This window comes from Pungitius pungitius, chromosome 1, assembly GCF_949316345.1.
Source record: "Pungitius pungitius chromosome 1, fPunPun2.1, whole genome shotgun sequence".
Taxonomy (NCBI): Eukaryota; Metazoa; Chordata; class Actinopteri; order Perciformes; family Gasterosteidae; genus Pungitius; species Pungitius pungitius.
Window position 1 is genome coordinate 4,311,188 of NC_084900.1, and position 19,842 is coordinate 4,331,029.

The 19,842-nt window shown below is 53.5% G+C and overlaps 1 protein-coding gene across 1 annotated transcript in view; it reads left to right on the forward strand.

Annotated features, from left to right (window-relative positions):
- The first annotated feature begins 637 nt into the window (after positions 1–637).
- Positions 638–19,842, forward strand: part of chd3 (chromodomain helicase DNA binding protein 3) — a 21,973-nt gene continuing 2,768 nt past the window's right edge. Inside the window, 40 exon segments of the mRNA XM_062560847.1 lie at positions 638–1,175; positions 3,124–3,245; positions 3,331–3,519; positions 3,605–3,732; positions 4,018–4,257; positions 4,259–4,302; positions 4,399–4,535; positions 4,622–4,760; positions 4,866–5,041; positions 5,124–5,381; positions 5,718–5,921; positions 6,057–6,280; positions 6,968–7,099; positions 7,184–7,280; positions 7,377–7,568; positions 7,643–7,843; positions 7,943–8,080; positions 8,487–8,608; positions 8,741–8,914; positions 8,996–9,137; positions 9,392–9,523; positions 9,640–9,757; positions 9,856–9,980; positions 10,062–10,293; positions 10,387–10,571; positions 10,653–10,830; positions 11,021–11,107; positions 11,346–11,431; positions 11,828–11,961; positions 12,092–12,236; positions 12,787–12,949; positions 13,041–13,186; positions 13,691–13,877; positions 13,963–14,049; positions 14,155–14,295; positions 14,498–14,606; positions 15,396–15,528; positions 17,863–18,058; positions 18,171–18,334; positions 18,531–18,657. Of these exon segments, the coding sequence (XP_062416831.1) occupies positions 1,013–1,175; positions 3,124–3,245; positions 3,331–3,519; positions 3,605–3,732; positions 4,018–4,257; positions 4,259–4,302; positions 4,399–4,535; positions 4,622–4,760; positions 4,866–5,041; positions 5,124–5,381; positions 5,718–5,921; positions 6,057–6,280; positions 6,968–7,099; positions 7,184–7,280; positions 7,377–7,568; positions 7,643–7,843; positions 7,943–8,080; positions 8,487–8,608; positions 8,741–8,914; positions 8,996–9,137; positions 9,392–9,523; positions 9,640–9,757; positions 9,856–9,980; positions 10,062–10,293; positions 10,387–10,571; positions 10,653–10,830; positions 11,021–11,107; positions 11,346–11,431; positions 11,828–11,961; positions 12,092–12,236; positions 12,787–12,949; positions 13,041–13,186; positions 13,691–13,877; positions 13,963–14,049; positions 14,155–14,295; positions 14,498–14,606; positions 15,396–15,528; positions 17,863–18,058; positions 18,171–18,334; positions 18,531–18,657 (6,097 nt within the window). The 5' untranslated portion in view covers positions 638–1,012.

Sequence of the window (19,842 nt, forward strand, 5' to 3'; positions counted from 1 at the left end):
ATTCATTCAGGTTTTAGGATTCCCACGGCCTTACTGCCGTCCGGTCCACACAGCCTGTCACAGTAAGCGTAAATAAAAAACCCAAACATGTTTTAAAGCTGTGCAGCAGCGGGTGGATGCTGACGGCTTTGAGCCGTGGGGCTTTTTATGAAGGAGAGGATGGAGTTTGCATTCGCTGACTTGTTTCCATCCCCACCACAAGTAGTTAATTTTTAAGCAATACAATCTGATGTAAGTCTGGGCATGGCTGCGGCAGATTTTCCCAACCCCCCTCTCTCAATCCCTCCCCAACACACACACACACTCACACACACAGGAGTGCGCGCGCGCGCACGCGCGCACTTCTGCTCCAAAATAATTTTTATACAACGGTGGGGGCTCCGGAGAATATAAGGTGGCCATATTTGATAGATTTGTGTGGGGCTCTGCAATGCAGAGAGAGAGCGAGAGAGAGAGAGGGAGAGAGAGAGCGAGAGAGAGAGAGATGGAGGGAGGTAGGGAGAGAGAGAGAGAGAGAGAGAGAGAGAGAGAGATGTATCGAGTGACACTGACACCAGGCGGGTCTGTCTGATCCGCACTTGGAGAAATGGGCGAGTGAGGGAGGGGGGGGGGCACACAAAAAAAGTAACAAACAAGTAACAATGTAACTTACACGCAGTCACACACCTCTTTCTCTTGTAACAATGTGTACGTTTTTAAGGAGGGAGGGGGCTCGCAGAGAGAAGGGGAGCGGGAGAGAGACAGAGAAAAGAGGAGGGGGGTGCGTTCTGAAGGAATATAGTCAGCCATTTTTTATGTAAGGGGATTTTTTTTCTTATTGGGGGGGTTGTTAAAAAATAAATATAAGAGGGCGGCCATCTTTGTTGCTCTGCCTAGTGTAAAATATTTCAAAACGCCCCCCACTTTTTTTTTTCTCCCCCGTGCCGATTTGAATATTAAATAAATATCACACATTCGCGGCAAGAATACGGTTTTCTTTAAATACGAGGACGGCTCCGATGACGGGAATATAATGTCCTCTCCTCTCCGGTCCTGTGAGGAAGACGAGGGCATGGTGGTTAACTCCGGGGGAAGAGATTTTGATGAAGACGACGACGACGACGACAACCGAGACCTGGACGAGAACGCAAGCGACATAAACTCGCCGGCGGCGCGTCGGGAAACTGCAGCGCCAGGTACGGTTACGACGAACGGAGCGGTCGGGAGCGCGCATACCCCCCTAACCCAAAAAAAACACAACACTCTTCTAAGCGGTTTTATTTTGGGAGAACGGTAGCATGTCAGAAAGTAGCCGGAACCCGCAGTTTGTGGCTCCACCGTACGGGGTGCAGGTCCGGTCCGGTCCGGTACCGCACGGCTCAGCGAGGACTCGGGGGCGCGCATTCAAAATAGAGACATCATTACTTGGTGGAACAGATTTTTTATTTAAAAATAAATAAATAGAGAGACGTTTCTCCACCTTAAACCGCGTTAACCCCCCCACCCACCACCACCCCACACCCCCACCCCTCCGCCCCCGTTATTGAGCCTATATGTTGATTTAGTTGCCATGTTTGCAGCTTTAAGAGAGACAAGGAGGAGGCGGGGGGGGGGGGGGGGGCGCTTTAAAAACAGAAACATAACTCCTCTCCAGTTTGCAACAAAATGCCAGAGACGTGTGTCGTCGTTCATGGGGGCGCGCGCGCGCGCTCCACTTCCTCGTCTCCAGCAGGCACATCCCGGCAAGAAAGTTCACACCAAACTTGCCACAAGCCGAAAATTCCCCATTTCAACATGGGAAATTCTGGTTTGTCACCCTTTGAAACACACGCACACACAAACAGGGAAAATTGGGAGGGGGGGGGGGCGACATGGGCACGAGCAGGGAAAGGTCGCCCTGAAGGGGTTAAAAAAAAATACACAGACTGGCAAAAAAAAATGTATCATGGACTCCCCCCTTGGCCGGAGGCTAGAAATCCAAATTACACCTCTCGGGAGAGGAGTTTGTGCGTTTCGCTTTGCAGACACGAGAGCAGGGGGACGATGTGACCCCGGTGCCAGTCAGAAGAATTGCCCCCCCCCCCGCCCTACTCACCCCCTACTTACCCGGGCTGCACCCTTCAGGACGGAAAGGTGTGACTTGCTAGCTTAGCACACATGCCCGCCAATTGCCCCCATGCAAATGTGTATTACGTATGCATTTGTGTCCACTAGAACAATGTGTAGTTCTTTTATTATTATTTGTTTTTTTTGGGGGGGGGGGTGATATTCTCAACAGCAAACACGCAGAATGGCTGATTGAATGCCTTTTGGCATTCTGGAAGTTTCTGTGGCCGTGGAGCTGCTCGTGGGTTGCAGTGAAAGTAAAGGGAGCAGAAAGTAGCGGTTGGTTGACCACACTGCAACAGTAAAAAGAAGGAGGGAAAAAAAGGGAAAAAGAAGCGGTGCAGCAGCCTTAAGGGCGCAGTTTCTTCTGTTTGGGTGCAGACGCAACAGGGGAGCCTCAACGTGAAAAATGTCATATCATTATAATAATAAAATTAGTAATTGGATAATTGAAGCAAGATAACGAAGGGACCCTTCATTGCTTTGTCTGTGTTAACTGACACGACCTCCGTGCCAGACCGATACGTCCCGTGGAGGACCTTAACCTCCGCACGACCTCTCTTAAGGTGGTCGGGGTCTCTCTTCCCCCCCCCCGCCCCCCCCGTGGTGGAGCAGCAGAGCGGGGAGAAAAGTCGTTCCACTTCGGCTGCCTCCGGATCCCGCCCCTATAGGCGCGTCATCGGCGGATGCGCGGGGCACAGGCGAGGAGGGGGGGGGGCGGTATTTTTAATTCTGTTTTTTTTTTTTTTTACCAATCAGTTAAAGATTAGATTCCAGCTTTGTTTTACAAGAGAAAGGTGCTGGTCACACCTTCTCTCTGGCCAATAAACCAATTATCCGGGGAAGCTGTCAGATCGACTAAACAGCGATCAAACAAACTGCATCTAATTAAGCGTGTGTACCAATTCAGACGGGGTCAGAGGTCATGCAGCTTTTGTTGTGTGTAATTATGTTCAGCTTCAGGGGGATTAGCTGAGGGTTGTTGAGAAGGCCAGTGCTCATCTGTTTGTAATAGCCGTCTCGCCTCTTTGGTCCCAGACGGAGAGGCGGTGACACCAGACGTCCCGTGCAAGAAGAAAGGGCGACCGAAGAAGAAGAAGGACACAAAGAAGAAAGACAAAGAGGGGAAACCGGTCAAAGCGAGAAAACGCAAGAAGATTGTAAGTTTCTCACGCTTTTGTCTTCTCTTGAGTTCGCTTTTTTTTTAATGAAATGACATCTTCCGCCTGTGGGTCTTCTCTGCAGGCCAGCGATGTAGAGCGAGACTCGGACAGAGAAAGGGACTACGGCGACAACTCGGACAGCGTGCCCAGCGACTATGGGTCCGGTGAGAAGAAGAAGAAGAAGAAACATAAAGAAAGGAAGGAGAAGAAGACCAAGAAGAAGAAAAAAGTAGACGGGGACCGAGACAGCAGCCAGGAGGAAACGATCAAGGTAGAGAACAATCCTAATCCTCGACCAGTCCGTTATCTCTCCGTTCTGATTGGTGTTGGATTTTTTTTTTTTTTTTTCCCCTCAGCAGCCAATAGAGCAGAAGACGTCGGCGCAGCTGGCGAAGGATTGGGGTCTGGAGGATGTTGATCATACCTTCACGGAGGAAGACTACAGGGAACTCACCAACTACAAAGCCTTCAGCCAGTTCACAAGGTGCCCGAAAATATGGGTTGAATTAAGCGGGGGGGGGGGGGGGTAGTGATTGGATGTTGGTTTTTAGTTGGTTGATTAGAATCAGAAAACATGGCGACTTACAGAAAAAGTGAGTTGCATTCAAATGATCTGGTGACATCCTGCAAAAAGAGTGTTCTTGTCTTTTAGCTCTACTTTCTCCGGTGCGCTGTTCCTTTAAATAACGCATGCACAATAGGACCTGTGTGTACAACAGAAAGGTGCATTAGCTCATAGAATCAGGGGGGAAACCCTCTCCCTTCGCAGGCCGATGATCGCGAGGAAGAATCCCAAGATCCCCATGTCCAAGATGATGACCATCCTCGGGGCCAAGTGGAGGGAGTTCAGCTCCAACAACCCCTTCAAGGGCAACGCCGCCGCCGTGGCGGCGGCCGCAGCCGCCGCCGCCATCGCCGTCGCCGAGCAGGTCTCCGCCGCCAACGCCTTGCCCGAGCCGGCCCCGCCCCCCCCGACGCCGCCGCCGCCCCCCCCCGCCGCCGCCTCCTCCTCCTCCACCGCCGATCAGAAAGGCCAAGACGAAAGAGGGCAAAGGTGTCTTCAGTGCGACCGATCCGGTTCCCCCCCCCCCCCCCCTCTGTCGTTGCCGCGTGACAAATGGATCACGTGACCTCTCCTCTCTTTCCCCAGGCCCCGGCTTTAAGAAGCGCAGCAAAGCCTCTCGGGTCCCGGAGAAGAAAAAGGCCGCGGGCGCCAAGGCTAAAAAGATGGCGCCCATTCGCATCAAGCTGTCACCCATCGGCGCCAAGAGGAAGAAGAGCTGCTCGGTGAGTACGCCGCGGGCTCCGCCGGCTCCTGTCGTCGCGGCGACTCGGCGCTCACCGCTTTCCGTCTTCTCGTCCCCCCTCGTCAGAGCGAGGACGTGGACGAGGACGAGTCCGAGCAGGAGGACTCCAGCGTCCACAGCTCCTCCGTCCGCTCCGACGGCTCCGGGCGCGCCAACAAGAACAAGCGCGGGCGCCCCGCCAAGAAGAAGAGGAAGAAGAACGCAAGTACGAGCGCCGCCGCGCCGGGGTCGCGAATCGCACAGCACGCCGGAAGCGACGCATTGTCACGCGCGCACGCTTCTGTCTCCCTGCGCCCGTCTCCGCCTCCAGTGGCGGGCGAGGACGAGGCGGACGGCTACGAGACGGATCACCAGGACTTCTGCGAGGTGTGTCAGCAGGGCGGCGAGATCATCCTGTGCGACACCTGCCCCCGCGCTTACCACCTGGTCTGCCTGGAGCCCGAGCTGGAGAAGGCCCCCGAGGGGAAGTGGAGCTGCCCGCACTGCGTGAGTACCACGCGCCCGCTTTTTGCATGGCGTCGGGTGTTTTTTTTTTTTTTTTTTCTCACTCCCGTCCCTTCTCTGCCAGGAGAAAGAGGGAATCCAGTGGGAAGCGAAGGACGAGGACTTCGAGGACTTCGAGGAGGAGGCCGAGGACAGGGGGGCGTCCGAGGTCGCCGCCGGGGCGGAGGACGAGGACGACGACCACATGGAGTTCTGCCGCGTGTGCAAGGACGGCGGCGAGCTGCTGTGCTGCGACGCCTGCACCTCCTCCTACCACATCCACTGCCTGAACCCGCCGCTGCCCGAGATCCCCAACGGCGAGTGGCTGTGCCCCCGCTGCACGGTGAGTGGAGCGCCGCCCCCCCCCAAAAAAACGCCCGCCCCCGGGTTCACAAACCACCACGAGGTGCGGGAGGACGTCAGACCAACTCGCGGGACTGATGGTGTAGCATTGTGTTTGACGAAAACGCGACGGCACTTTGAGGAATTTTTAGGTTCAAACGTTCAGTGTATCTCAAAATAACTAACTAAAGATTTGCGCCTCCCCAGGTTCCCCTTTAAAAGTCTCCATTTGTATCGCTTTTAATACGTTGCGTCCGAAAAAAGAAAGAAAAAATTGACTCGCTGTCAAGGTTCGGAGATAATAAACACCAGAGTCTTCTCCCCCCCCCCCTCCCAGTGTCAGCTGATCAAAGGGCGAGTCCAGAAGATCCTCCACTGGCGATGGGGCGACCCTCCGCCGCCCATCCCCGTCCCCCCCGCCCCAGACGCCGCGCCCGACGACCCGCCGCCGCCACCCATGAAGGGCAGGGCCGAGAGGGAGTTCTTTGTCAAGTTGACGGGGCAGTCCTACTGGCACTGCACCTGGATCACTGAGCTGCAGGTCAGAAGGGAAGCGGATCGACGGATGCAAAGTGCCCCCCCCCCCCCCCCCCTCCCCCTACCCCCCTCTCAACGCGAGTCAATTTGAAAAATAAAAAAATGATTTTGCGTTTCTGTCCCTTTTTCCTTCTTCCAGCTTGAGATCTTCCACTCTGTGATGTACAGAAACTACCAGAGGAAGACGGACATGGACGAGCCCCCCAGCCTGGATTACGGGTCGGGCGCCGAGGACGAGAACGGGGCGGGCAAGAGCGAGAAGAGGAGGGCCAAGGACCCCCAGTACGCCGCGCTGGACGACAAGTACTACCGATATGGCATCAAGCCGGAGTGGATGATGATCCACCGCATCATCAACCACAGGTGAGCGCCGGGGCTTACCTGACTTTTTGTAAAAAAAAACATTGTGTTCAATTGGACCATCATTTACTAAATGATCACCTGCCGTACTGAAGGTGACTTCAAACCATACGGTTTCAATACCAATGGTATTTTGGGTATCGGGTCATGTGACAACGGTGGAAACGTGAGTGACAGTTGGCTGCAAAAAACAAGCTCAGCTCCCATGTTTCTTTTTCCCTTATGTAGCATTTTCCTTTTAACGTGTTAATTGAGTTGCTTTTTTAAAATGGGTTCATCCATTGTGCTGTTTGATCTGTGTTCGTCTTGCTTTTGATTGGCCTCACCGTTTAACCTGCCCATATAAATCGCCTCGTGCCTTGCTTTTGCTTCGCTTCATCCGTCAGAGCACTTTATAGACCTGTGTTCTCGGGGGGGGGGGGGGGGGACGATCGAGTAGCAGCCCCTCCTCAGCCAGCTTCAACACTACACAACACAAAAAAAGTCAGCTTGTTATTACCACCCATGCTGCCGAGCAATACGTCTTCAGGTCCTGAGTGGACTGTGAATGATTTATGAAATGATCCAATCAGCCAACGTCAGTGATTTATACCCGGGAACCCGACACGTCTCGCGTGGAGATGGATTTAGCCTTTTGGTCCAAGTGCAACCATTCCAACTCTGTGCCCGTGTGTGTCCGTCCCGGGCCAGCGTGGATAAGAAGGGCACGTACCACTACCTGGTCAAATGGAGAGACCTGACCTACGACCAGTGCACCTGGGAGCGAGATGACCTGGACATCCCCGACTTTGCGGTCTACAAGGGCAACTACTGGAGACACAGGTAGGACCGTCTCGTGGAGACAAAATGCCTGCCCGAGGTGGAGGGGGGGGGTTTCTGACTCGCCGATGGCCTTCTCTCCAACAGAGATGCAATAATGAAGGAGGACCCGGACAAACCCAGGAGGATGAGGAGCAAGGACCAGGAGGGCGAAGAGGAGTCCCCCGCCTCGCCGGTCACTGACGTGAGTGACGCTGCGGTTTCTGGAACCCCCCCCCCCCCCCACGGGGGCTTCTTCTGCTTCTTACCCTCCACCTTTCTCCCCTCTCGTCCCGTCCAGCCCACCATTAAATACGACGAGCAGCCCGACTTTGTCACGTCGACGGGGGGGACGTTGCACCTGTACCAGCTGGAGGGTCTCAACTGGCTCCGGTTCTCCTGGGCTCAGGGCACGGACACCATCCTGGCGGACGAGATGGGCCTCGGCAAGACTATCCAGACCATCGTCTTCCTCTACTCGCTCTTCAAAGAGGTACCGGAACGTTCCTTCCTCCCCCCCCCCCCCTTCTCGCCGAAAGGCCGCGTGAACCGTCTCGCTCCTCTCAGGGCCACACCAAGGGTCCGTTCCTGGTCAGCGCTCCGCTGTCCACCATCATCAACTGGGAGAGGGAGTTTGAGATGTGGGCGCCCGACTTCTACGTGGTGACGTACACGGGGGACAAGGACAGCCGAGCCGTCATCCGGGAGAACGAGTTCTCCTTCGACGAGATGGCCGTCAAAGGCGGGAAGAAGGCCTTCAAGCTGAGGGTGAGGAGGGAGGGAGGGAGGGGTCGTTGTGGTTCATTTGATATATCGAGAGAAAAATTCGGAATTGGTTTTTGGTCCAACACCTTCCGCTTCCTGCAGAGAGAGGCTTCGATCAAATTCCACGTGCTGCTGACCTCCTACGAGCTGGTGACCATCGACCAGACGGCGCTCAAGTCCATCGACTGGGCCTGTCTGGTGGTGGACGAGGCCCACCGCCTCAAGAACAACCAGTCCAAGGTACCGTAGCCACGTGCGTGCGTACGCGGAGGAATCGGTTCCATTGCAGACATTTACCATCCAGCATTTGTGACAGAGAGCCTTTAAACGGGTGTTTCAAAGAGCCGCGTGATGCTCGACAGTTGAAAAACAAACGTTCCGGCGCTCTCTGGTGGGCAAACAATGTAATGACAACACTGTATTTTTAACATTATTTTGGCATTTGTCCGGTGCAAGTTCTTTTAAAATAAACCCTCTAGTGGTGAAATGGGAATAAATAATTTAAAGAAAGCATCACGTACAGAAAAATACATTGTAGTATTTTTTATTTTTATTTTCTGATGTAGTGCTGCCTTCACAACCAGTGAGCAAAAATATAAAAAAAATACCCTTAAACACATATGAAATGTTTGACCGGCCGTTTCAGTTTTTCCGGCGTCTGAACGACTACAAGATCGACCACAAGCTGCTGCTGACTGGAACTCCTCTCCAGAACAACCTGGAGGAGCTGTTTCACCTGCTCAACTTCCTCACACCAAACCGCTTCAAGTAGGACTCCTCACACACACACACACACACACACACTCCTTCATTCATTGATGGTCACACAGTAATTCTACCGGCTGTATTACCAGTATTAAAGCCATTACCAGTCCTTCACCCAGTCCATCCTCCGTGCAGCAACCTCGAAGGCTTCCTGGAAGAATTCGCCGACATCTCCAAGGAGGACCAGATCAAGAAGCTCCACGACCTGCTGGGGCCTCACATGCTGCGGAGGCTGAAGGCCGACGTCTTCAAGAACATGCCCTCCAAGACCGAGCTGATCGTCAGGGTGGAGCTGAGCCCCATGCAGAAGTACCGCTCGTTTTGAAACGCGTTTATTTTAGTCTTTGTCGTGAATGCGATTTGACAACAAAATGTGTTTTTTAAATACAGGAAATACTACAAGCTGATTCTGACCAAGAACTTTGAGGCTCTGAACTCGAAAGGTGGAGGAAACCAGGTGTCCCTGCTCAACATCATGATGGACCTAAAGAAGTGCTGCAACCACCCCTACCTCTTCCCCGTCGCCTCCATCGTGAGAACACACACACAAACACACACACACACACACACGCTCAGAAAAAAGACATTAGACTTCTTTCCAACCATCTGCTTTGATCTTTTGTGAAGTTGCAGAACAGCGCGACCAAGTGGTGACTTTCAGTAGTACTTTTTGAGTCATTGTTGTAAATTCAAGATGTAACATCTGAGATGTAATTTGTTCCTTGGCGGGCGTGGTTTCTGTGCGTGTCTGTCTGTGTGTGTCTCTGTGTGTGTGTGTGTGTGTAGGAAGCCCAAAAAACCTCAAACGGCGCCTACGAGGGCTCGGCTCTCACCAAGGCCTCCGGGAAGCTGACGCTGTTGCAGAAGATGCTGAGGAAGCTAAAAGACCAGGGCCACCGAGTGTTGGTCTTCTCACAGGTACACGCTCACATGGACGGCACAAAAAGATTCTTAAGCACAGGAAGAAAAAAAAAAACACGCACCTGCGCGCTAGATGGCCCTCTCCCTTTGAAGATAGTCCCCTCCGTTTACAGATGACTAAGATGCTGGATCTACTAGAAGATTTCCTCGACCACGAAGGCTACAAGTACGAAAGAATCGACGGAAGCGTCACCGGGGCGCTGAGGCAAGAGGCCATCGACCGCTTCAACGGTGAGAAATCCCCCAAAAACCCAAATCCTCACTTTGAACCGAAGGGAAACCTGTTCATCCCGTGTTTGACGGCCCCGCGTCCCTCCGCCCGCCTGCAGCTCCTGGCGCTTGTCAGTTCTGCTTCCTGCTCTCCACCAGAGCGGGAGGCCTGGGCATCAACCTGGCCACCGCCGACACCGTGGTCATCTTCGACTCGGACTGGAACCCTCACAACGACATTCAGGTGAGGAAACCCCCCCCCCCCACCCCCCCCCCCTCCCCCGGCCCTCCGCTAAACCTCGTGCGCGTCTTTTCTTCTCTCCAGGCGTTCAGTCGGGCCCACCGGATCGGGCAGGCCAACAAGGTGATGATCTACCGCTTCGTGACGCGAGCCAGCGTGGAGGAGCGCATCACCGAGGTGGCCAAGAGGAAGATGATGCTGACCCACCTGGTGGTCCGGCCGGGCCTGGGGTCAAAGGCCGGCTCCATGAGCAAGCAGGAGCTGGACGACATCCTCAAGTTCGGCACGGAGGAGCTCTTCAAGGACGAGTTGGAACGTGAGGAAGGAGGGTCTGGCGTGAAGATTGCACCTCGTTGAATAGAACAGGCAAAAGTGATCCCCCCCCCCCCCTTTTTTCTGTGCGTGGCAGGCATGAAGAACAGCTCGGGGGACAAAGTCGAGGACGAGGGCAGCGTGATCCACTACGACAACGTGGCCATCGAGAGGCTGCTGGACCGCAGCCAGGACGCCACCGACGACTCGGACGTCCAGAACATGAACGAGTACCTCAGCTCCTTCAAAGTGGCCCAGTACATGGTCCGGGAGGAGGACAAGGTGTTTTTTTTTTTTTTTTAAAGATTCCCTTTGGGATTATTTGGCTAATCAACTGACGGGGGAAACCCACTGTCGCCCCAGATCGAGGAGGTGGAGCGGGAGATCATCAAGCAGGAGGAGAACGTGGACCCGGACTACTGGGAGAAGCTGCTGCGGCACCACTACGAGCAGCAGCAGGAGGACCTGGCCAGCAAACTGGGCAAAGGCAAGAGGAACCGCAAGCCCGTCAACTACAACGACGCGGCGCAGGAGGACCAAGGTAGGGACGGACGGACCCACCCGCGGGACAGCTGGAGTGGGGTGGGGGGGAGGGGGGGGGGGGGACGGATGTTCTCTTTTGGAATGAATCGTGAGGATGAGCAGGACCTAGGGTGTCTGAGGTTGCTCTACTTGCACAGTGGGAGGGCAATGGGCCCGGCCTATTGACCGACCACCGTGTGCTGTTTCAGAGTGGCATGCTGACATTTCAGATAACCAGTCCGAGTATTCGGTGGGCTCCGAGGAGGAGGACGAGGACTTCGACGACCGGCCGGAAGGTGAGGAGTCCACAAAAGACAAACAAGCGTGCGCAGGGTGACACACACACACACACACACACGCGCACACACCCACACGCGGTCTGTCTTGAATTTCGTCGCCTGGCAGGGTCGAACGCGTCAGATCGGCCAAAAAAAAAAAACGCCGACCGCCTCCAAATCGATCAAAGACTTTCCGAGGTTTCGGATTAAGACAACTCGACCCCTCTTGTGTGTTTCTGTTGCCCCCGGTTACCAGGTCGAAGGCACTCCCGTCGCCAGTTGAGGAACGAGAAGGACAAGCCCCTGCCTCCTCTTCTGGCCCGAGTGGGAGGCAACCTGGAGGTTTGAGAAGCTCCTTCTGCTTTGGTTTTCGTGTGCTTTATTGTGACGTTACTGGGATCTGTCAGCTTTGTTCTGAACTGGACTTGCTGCTGGACTTTGATATTTTTTTTTTATAACAATCTCAAATTGGTGAACAACAACCGGGGTTTTACTTCTCCAGCAGCCCTGCGCCTTCCAAGATCATCCATCATCTTGATAGTATTGGACGTGTGTGTGATGGAACAAGCCAGTTTGTTTTAACATTGTTAGGCATAAAAAAAAAAAAAAAGAAAAGAAAAGGAAAAAGGCCTCAAAAAGGCAGTTTGAGAAGCACAAGGATGTCTGCGGGCGTCCTCACATTCTCGCTCCACGTCTCCCACCCTATTTACGCTGTGAAATGTCACGTGACTCTGACAGGTGCTGGGCTTCAACACACGCCAGCGCAAGGCCTTCCTGAACGCAGTGATGCGCTGGGGGATGCCCTCCCAGGACGCTTTCTCCTCCCAGTGGCTGGTCAGAGACCTCCGGGGCAAGAGCGAGAAGGAGTTCAAGTGAGGGAACGAGAACGAGTCGACCCGTCTACGACCCGTCTACGACCCGTCTACGATCCGTTTCGATCCGGCGCCTTCTGCTCACGTGTGTTTTTTTCTTCTTTCTTTCTCGTCTCCTCGTCCCCCCCAGGGCTTACGTGTCCCTCTTCATGCGGCACCTGTGCGAGCCGGTGTCCGACGGGGCGGAGGCGTTCGCCGACGGCGTGCCGAGGGAGGGCCTGTGCCGCCAGCCGGTCCTCACGCGCATCGGCGTCATGTCCCTCGTCAAGAAGAAGGTCAGACGAACGGAGCCTTTAAGTCGGGGGGGGGGGGGGGGGGATTTTGTGGCACCCGTTTTATCCGGCGGTTTTAGGGAAAATAAATGCATTTCCTGCGGATTTGCATTCGCATCTGTAGGCGGGCAATTAGAATCCAGTGCTGGAATGGCATGGCGCCCCCCCCCCCCCCTCGCTGCGAACAATGAGCTGTGTTTTATGGTGAGGGATAATTACAGAAAGTCAAAGCATTTAACAGCTATTTGCTGAAACAATAAATAGTCGCAAAAACACGGCGTGCTTCTAGTAAACAGTCAGCAGGGTGTCGACAAACGGGTCTTTAGTCACATGTTTATTTTTTTTCCAGTTTGCCCGACATAAATTAAAACCAAACATCGTAAATCCAGTTTACGCGCTCACATCCCGGTCCTCTATCTGCGCCCGTGGGGGGGGTGGTGAGGGTGGAGTGGGGAGGGGGGGGGGGGGGGGGGGGGTGTTGTGTGATCCACTGCCAGGCGAGCGGGGCGTGCGGGCGGCGGGTCTTAAACCCGGTGGTGCTATCCCCCTCCAGATCCAGGAGTTTGAGCACATCAACGGGCGCTGGAGCCTCCCGGAGCTCAAGCCCGAGGTCGCCCCGGACAAGTCCTCCTCCAGGGCCTCGTCCCCCGCCGTGAAGACCACCACGCCCACCTCCGAGGCCAGCTACAGCAACACGCCCTGCACCTCGGAGCCAGGTAACCCGAACCCCCCCCTCCCCCACTCCAGCAGGGGGCGCCCCCGTGCAAAGGGACGGCAGATGAAGTTTGTGTGTCTTGTTGTGCGCAGCCACCCCGGCGCCGTTGGACAGGCCGGAGAGGAACGGGAGGGAGGAGGACAAGGAGGAGAGCGAGGGCCGAGCCGACGGGGAGAGGGCGAAGGAGAAGGACGAGGGGAGCGAGGAGGACGGCGACGGGCCGGCGGCCCCCGAGGAGGTGGGACTCCTCCACGCCCCCGTGGCCCCCATTAGTGCATTGGTTCTTCCCGTGTTCATATCGATTGAGTAGTAAAAAGTCATTCAGGTGTTACCAATTTTCAGCATGAGTTTTAATACAAAGTGTGCTCTCGTGCTCTCATTATTTTATTTTCCTTTTCTTCCAAATTCTGTTCAGTTTCGTACAGAAACACAAGGGCGCAGACGGTAATTTATGCTTTCAGTGGAATCACAGCGGCGTTTTGATATCATTAAGAAACCACTACAGAGCGCTCTGGAAAATATTAAGGATATGGAACAAATAGCAAAAAAAGACTACAACATACAAAGTCATCAATGGGGCCCGTTTTTAATAAAACACAAATACAAAACACATGCTCCATAAACTTTATTAGCAGAATATACTGCTTAATAATAATCCGATTCAGTTTGTTACTTTAAGAACTGACATTTAAAGATTTGACCAAAAAGCTCATTAAGCGCTGCACATCCTGCTTCGTTACAGCTCTGCTCTGCGACGAAGGACGCGGCGCAAAATGTGTCCCCTGCTCAAAGGAACATAGGCAAAGAGGACGGCGACCCGAGAGAGGTCGAGAGGAAAGAAACGGGCGGCGCCGCCACGACGGAGAGGAAAAAAGCGGGCGAGGAGAGCGAAGACGAGGCGACGCCACACGTCCAAGAAGAGAAATCAGGTCCGAAAACAGGGAAAAAAGGAAGAAACCCGGAATGTTCCGAAAAGCAGGTTTGCTAACGTGATGCATGTTTTCCGCCGAGAAGGAGAGAAGACGGGGGAGGAGAAGGAAAAGGAGGCGCGGGAGGAGGAGGCGGCGGCTGAAGCGACGGAGGCCAAGGACGTGAAGAAAGGTGGCGGCGCCGACGCCACACACGCGGGCGGGCGGGCGGGCGGGCCCGCTCTCTGAGTGCAACCCTGAGGTGACTTTGCCTTTTGTCTTTTCTCGGGTTTCACAGAGGAGGTCAAAGGTGAGAGGGACGCCGGGAGAGAAGCCAGGGCGGCCAGAGAGGACGCCGCCGCGCCCAAGGGCAGCGCGGCGCGGCCTCCCGCCGAGCGGCCTCGCTTCATGTTCAACATCGCCGACGGCGGCTTCACCGGTCAGTACCGAACCCGAACCCGCATCAGCATTCACATCCCAGAGGGTTCAAGAAATGACACCTATTTTAACAGCTCAGGTTTAGGATTATTTAAAAAAAAAATGTATGCAATGTAAGTTTCCAGATACCTTGGCCAGCCCGGCCGCCATCTTTGAGACCGGGCCTTGGGTGTTTACGTGTTTGCGTTGGCTTCCCCCCGCAGAGCTGCACACCCTGTGGCAGAACGAGGAGCGGGCCGCCATCTCCTCCGGGAAGATGAACGAGATTTGGCACCGCCGCCACGACTTCTGGCTGCTGGCGGGAATCGTGATGTATCCTTTGATTTTGACCCGAGCGATGACCCCCCCCCCCCCCTCCCGGCCTTGTTTTTCTACAAGCGCGATGAGTTAAACAAGGCGGTAAAACCCATAAACTGCGTCTGCCAACGCAGGGGGGCCCACATGGTTGCTTCATTTGCCCTGGAAGCTAATGGTGAGAGCGAGAGAGCAAGGAAGCGAAGCGCTTTGTTTCAGAAGTCGCCCGAAGCCTCTTTTCTTTTCTTTTTTTTCTTCTTTTTCAGTTTTCATGTTCAAGACGAGACCAAATGTAGTTAATCGCCCTCAAATATCAACGCTCAGCTCGCGGGAATCGTTTTAAACCGCTTGGCCGCGGCTTTTGCTTTCTTTTCCGAGGGTTCAGGTCGCTAACGCTCCGGCGTCTGTTGCTTCGCTTTCGGGATGAAGGCCCGACTGCAAAAAAGCAGCAGCCTCGCTGGTTTAAAATAGCCCCCCCGAGGATAAATAATGTCCTTTTTTTTCTCCCAATTTCTGTTTGGGAAAGCATTAAGCAAATGTTGACTCTCATTAATGATCTACAGCATGAAGCCAAAGGTTAACCCAAACAAAAACATAAACTCTACAGTTAACGACCTCAGGCTATTAAATGGGCCTTTTTTTTTTTTTGGACAGTTAGCCGCTTGCCATTGTTTGCTAATGGCACGCCCCCCCCCCCCCCGTTGAGCTTCACCGATGCTTTGACCCCGCGGAGCTGCTTGGCGCCGTCTCTCGACCCCCCCCCAAAAGTGTTCCTTGACCCCCCTCCCCCCCTCTCCGCTGTGCCAGTCACGGTTACGCCCGGTGGCAGGACATCCAGAACGACCCCCAGTTCGCCATCGTCAACGAGCCGTTCAGGTCGCAGGCGAACAAAGGCAACTTCCTGGAGATGAAGAACAAGTTCCTGGCCCGACGCTTCAAGGTAAATCAGCACAATTCAAACGTTAGAGAGACGTAATGAGAAGGTCACAGGCGCAAGAAAAAGGACAATTACTTGATTTTTACTAAAAGGCCGCTGCTGCGCGGGTCCTAAATGGACGGTTCATAATGTGGTAGGAGATCTGAAATGTTTTTTCTGGCTCAGTGCTTCGTAAACCAACCAGAAGTATTTTTAAGTAAATTCTTTGGCAGACGGGGCCGGTTGCAAAGACCTCAGCGCTGGTGCGATGCGATCCCACTCTTCTTCCCACTCAGCGCTCAGCCAAAAGAGCAGAAAGCACCTCGGGACACCAGTCTGGGGTCATTTTCCCTGCGCTGATTATTATGTCATTACTGACATGTAATTAAGACTTGGCTGATAAACATTGGCTGATCCTTTATAAATACATACATGCATTTTTTTTTTCTCGCCCTTGTCAGCGTAGGAATAATGAGCATATTCTCCCAGATAAATAAACACAGAGTGCTTTTTGGCCCGCTGGGTTTGTCTTGAGTTGCTCTCTCTCCTCTCGTCCGTCTGTGCATACTGTTTCGTGACCATCGGTTGGACACTACTTTGGACAATGCATTGTGGGATATTTGGCATTCCTCTGCGCAACTGCGGCAGCTTATTTTGTCGTTTTCCATGAGCCAGTGGAAGCGTGTCGATGGCGAACAGAAAGGGCCCCAGAACGGAGCCCTGAGGAGCTCCGGGGGTCGTGTTTGTCCGCTCAGACGTGTTGCTACTCGTGGACACAAAGTAGTCCCTGTTCTTCCAAGTGTGATTCAAACCAGCTTAGTGCTGTTCCAGGACGTCCCGCCCAGTGTTCCAGTCAGTCCAGTAAATTGTTGTGGTTGACTGTGTCAAATACAGCACTCAGATCCATTAATACTGAGGCCGACCTTCATTGTCTGGGTTCTAAGTGGATGTTGCTGAGGACCTTAAGAAGAGCACTCCCGGTGATGTGGTCCGGTCAGGAACGCGTTCTTGAGGACATCGGGCACAGTTCTCTTGCCAAGACGTTTTTTTTTTCAATGCTTTTTGCTGAAAAACGAGCAGTTTTCAGCGCCTATAGGTGGACACCTGAGAGAAGAGACGTTTACCATTTATCAAACATTCTTAAAAAGCTTGTTGGCAGAATATCAAGGAAGCAGGAAGACATTTCAGATGTTTCATAATGTCCTGCAGGTTTTTAACCTTCTCATTAATGTATTGGCATGCTATTTTAAATGAATTTGAGTGAATCCAAGTGTTTTTTTTTCGGTGCCAAACCCCTACTTCCAAGCAAGCAAAGCACTGCAGCAACATTCCGCGGTGTCTCTTGGTCACCTGACGCGTTTGATGGTCAGGCTGACAGATGCCTCTAGACCCACATATCGGCTCCACGGTACCGCTGACCCATGCATTTCTGGAGGAGCTCCTATCCTGTTTTTCGGCAACTCACATGTTTCAGATCCTGCCCTCAACATCCTCATTTTCTTTATCTCTGACTTAATACTTTTACCGTTATCGCTCTTGCTAAAGCGTTTTTCAAGGGTAAATCATGTCATCGAGACGCCACAAAATACTCACTAATACCAATTTCCTCTTTTTAGAATATTTTTATTAGTTGCGTAACAAACTTTTGTTTTTTGCCGAAAAACACGGAACCACAACTGAATCACTGTGTGATGCTCGATGTATTACGCAATACCACAGGGAGGAGGGTGCAAATAGATTCAAGAGTTTTAGACTAATAAGCCCAAAAAAAGGTTAAAAACTCTTTTTAGTTTCCCTTTGATGAGAAATGTGGGTGAATTCCATCTAAAAATGTGTTCATTCACAGAAAATCTCCAGATGTGTATAAATATATACATATTTTTAGGATCTTCTTTGTTAAATATTAAATTAGATTCTACGAGCTCTCGCGTGACGTACCTTTATGTACCCGTCTGCTGTGATGGTCATATCTCAAATATGTTATCGCATCTGTTTTCACTGTTTATAACTCACTGCAGACGAAGGTACTTCATGAATTCACCCTGTTTGTAAGGGAAAAACTGATACGTCCGCACATTTTGAAAGGTTGTTTCCGACGCCGGGCCTTGATACTCGACACTAACTGGAAGCAGATTTGAGTCCCGTCTCAACACTGGAAAAAAAAAAAAAAAAGGCAGCGGCATCCCAAGATGCAACTGAGCTTCTCCCATTTATCGTTAAAATTGAGACACATTTGTTGCCCGATTCCTAAAAGAGGCTCCAAAAAAGGTCCTGTGTAATACAGACCCGTTTGGACAACCCCCCCCCCCCCCCCCCCCCCCCCCCCCCCTGCTCCCCCTTCCCTCCTTCCCCCTGCAGCTGCTGGAGCAGGCGCTGGTGATCGAGGAGCAGCTGCGCCGGGCCGCCTACCTGAACATGACCCAGGACCCCGGCCACCCGGCCATGGCGCTCAACGCGCGCTTCACGGAGCTGGAGTGCCTCGCCGAGTCCCACCAGCACCTCAGCAAGGAGTCGCTGGCGGGCAACAAGCCGGCCAACGCCGTCCTGCACAAAGGTCAGGGGAGATGGGGTAAAGAGATGCGTCGTGGGACTGAAATCGTACCCTGCGCTGCGACTCAGAGGGGGGGAACGTGGGTCACAGGTGTGTGTCTCTGTTGGCGTTGCAGTGCTGAACCAGCTGGAGGAGCTGCTGAGCGACATGAAGGCCGACGTGACGCGGCTGCCGGCCACGCTGTCCAGAGTCCCGCCCATCGCCGGCCGCCTGCAGATGTCCGAGAGGAGCATCCTCAGCCGCCTGGCCAGCAAGGGCACCGAGACGCACACCCCCCCGGTCAGAGGGCCCGCCCCCCCCCCCCCCCACCCCGCTTTTTAATAAAATCCCTTACACTCTTACCTTACACTCGGATGAAACCGGTCTGAGCTGCTGCCGCGTTTCGGGAGGTCGGCCAATGAGAACGCGGCGGCGTCACTCTCAGCTTGTTTTAGTCAGCAGATTAAAAACAAACAACTTCTCTCCCTCCGTGCAGCCCATACCGGCGGGACCCTACGCCACGCCTCACAACTACGGAGCGCCCTTCACCCCCGCGTCCCCGGGCGCCCTGCTCATGGGGGGCGCCAACTACAGTCACATGCCGCCCGGATCCTTCATATCAGGTCAGTGTCCGAAAAAGGGCCGCTCAGGCGCATCGGCAGCAGGGCCGTGGTTTGTTTTCGGCGCGCTGGCAGCTCACGTCTGATTGGTGCAAAGGATTCCTTTTGAATATTCTGTTGCTTTTTTATTTTTCATGCCAGAAGATAATTTGGGGCACTACTTGGAACAGGGGAAGTGACTTTGCTAGCTCAAGCTCAAGCTAAAGTAAAGATGTTTAAAGGCTCTGTTGAGGGCATTGAGAGTAAACTTTATATTGTGTTCTTTGGAGAGGTGGGATGATGTCACGATGACGTCATCGTGACGTCATCGTGGGTGCTGCGTCCCAAGCTGCGTGTCGTAGCAGTGCAGTGTGACGTACGCGAGGCGAGGAGCAGGCTCGCGGGCAGGCTAGGCTGCGTTGCATTGTGGGTAAATGTAGCGCTCCGAGGTTCTGAGCACCATGACTCAACTTTCTCCATGTTTATTTTTCTTTCGCACATTTTACCAACCAACCGAATCCCGAGCGGCGTCCGGGAGTCTCGTGTGAGCTCCCTGACCCCCGGGGTGGACGGAGGAGCTTCAGGGGTCTGGACTCGATTACCCCCGGAAAACGTGATGGACGAAAAGCGGTCCAGACTTCTGAGGAATTCCATCTTTATATGGTTGTGTTGTCGTGGGAGAAAAAAAAACATTCGGTCCGAGGGGGGGGGGGAATCCAAGCGACTGGGAACGTGGTTTTCGTTTTGTGTGTCCATGTGATCCCTTAAAGCGAGGAGGAAAAGAGCTTCTAAAGCCGCTCTGTTCCAAGCACTCTGAGAAGACACTTTTATCTATCGAAACCCCCCTGCCCCCCCCCATCTGCAGCCAGACAGGCACCTGAAATAGACATTACTGAACTCCAGCACAGACCCGCTGCACGGCATCTTTCTTTTTTCCCCCCCACTTCAGGAAGCTCAATGCTCAGCGGCAACAACGCGCCGTGATATCAGAGCGCTCTCCCTTCTTCAAACATGCTCATTTCCTTCTGAGGGAGCCTCGCCGTGTGCCTTCACCGCTTCCAAAGCTTTAGAATGGAACAAAACAAAACAAAAACAAAGGGAAAGAATCCGCTGCGGACTTTCATCCGGTCCTCCTCGTACTCCTCCTCCTCCTCCTCCTCGCCCCCGCGGTCTGTCGGCGGCACGCTGGCGGTTTGCGAATTTATTTTC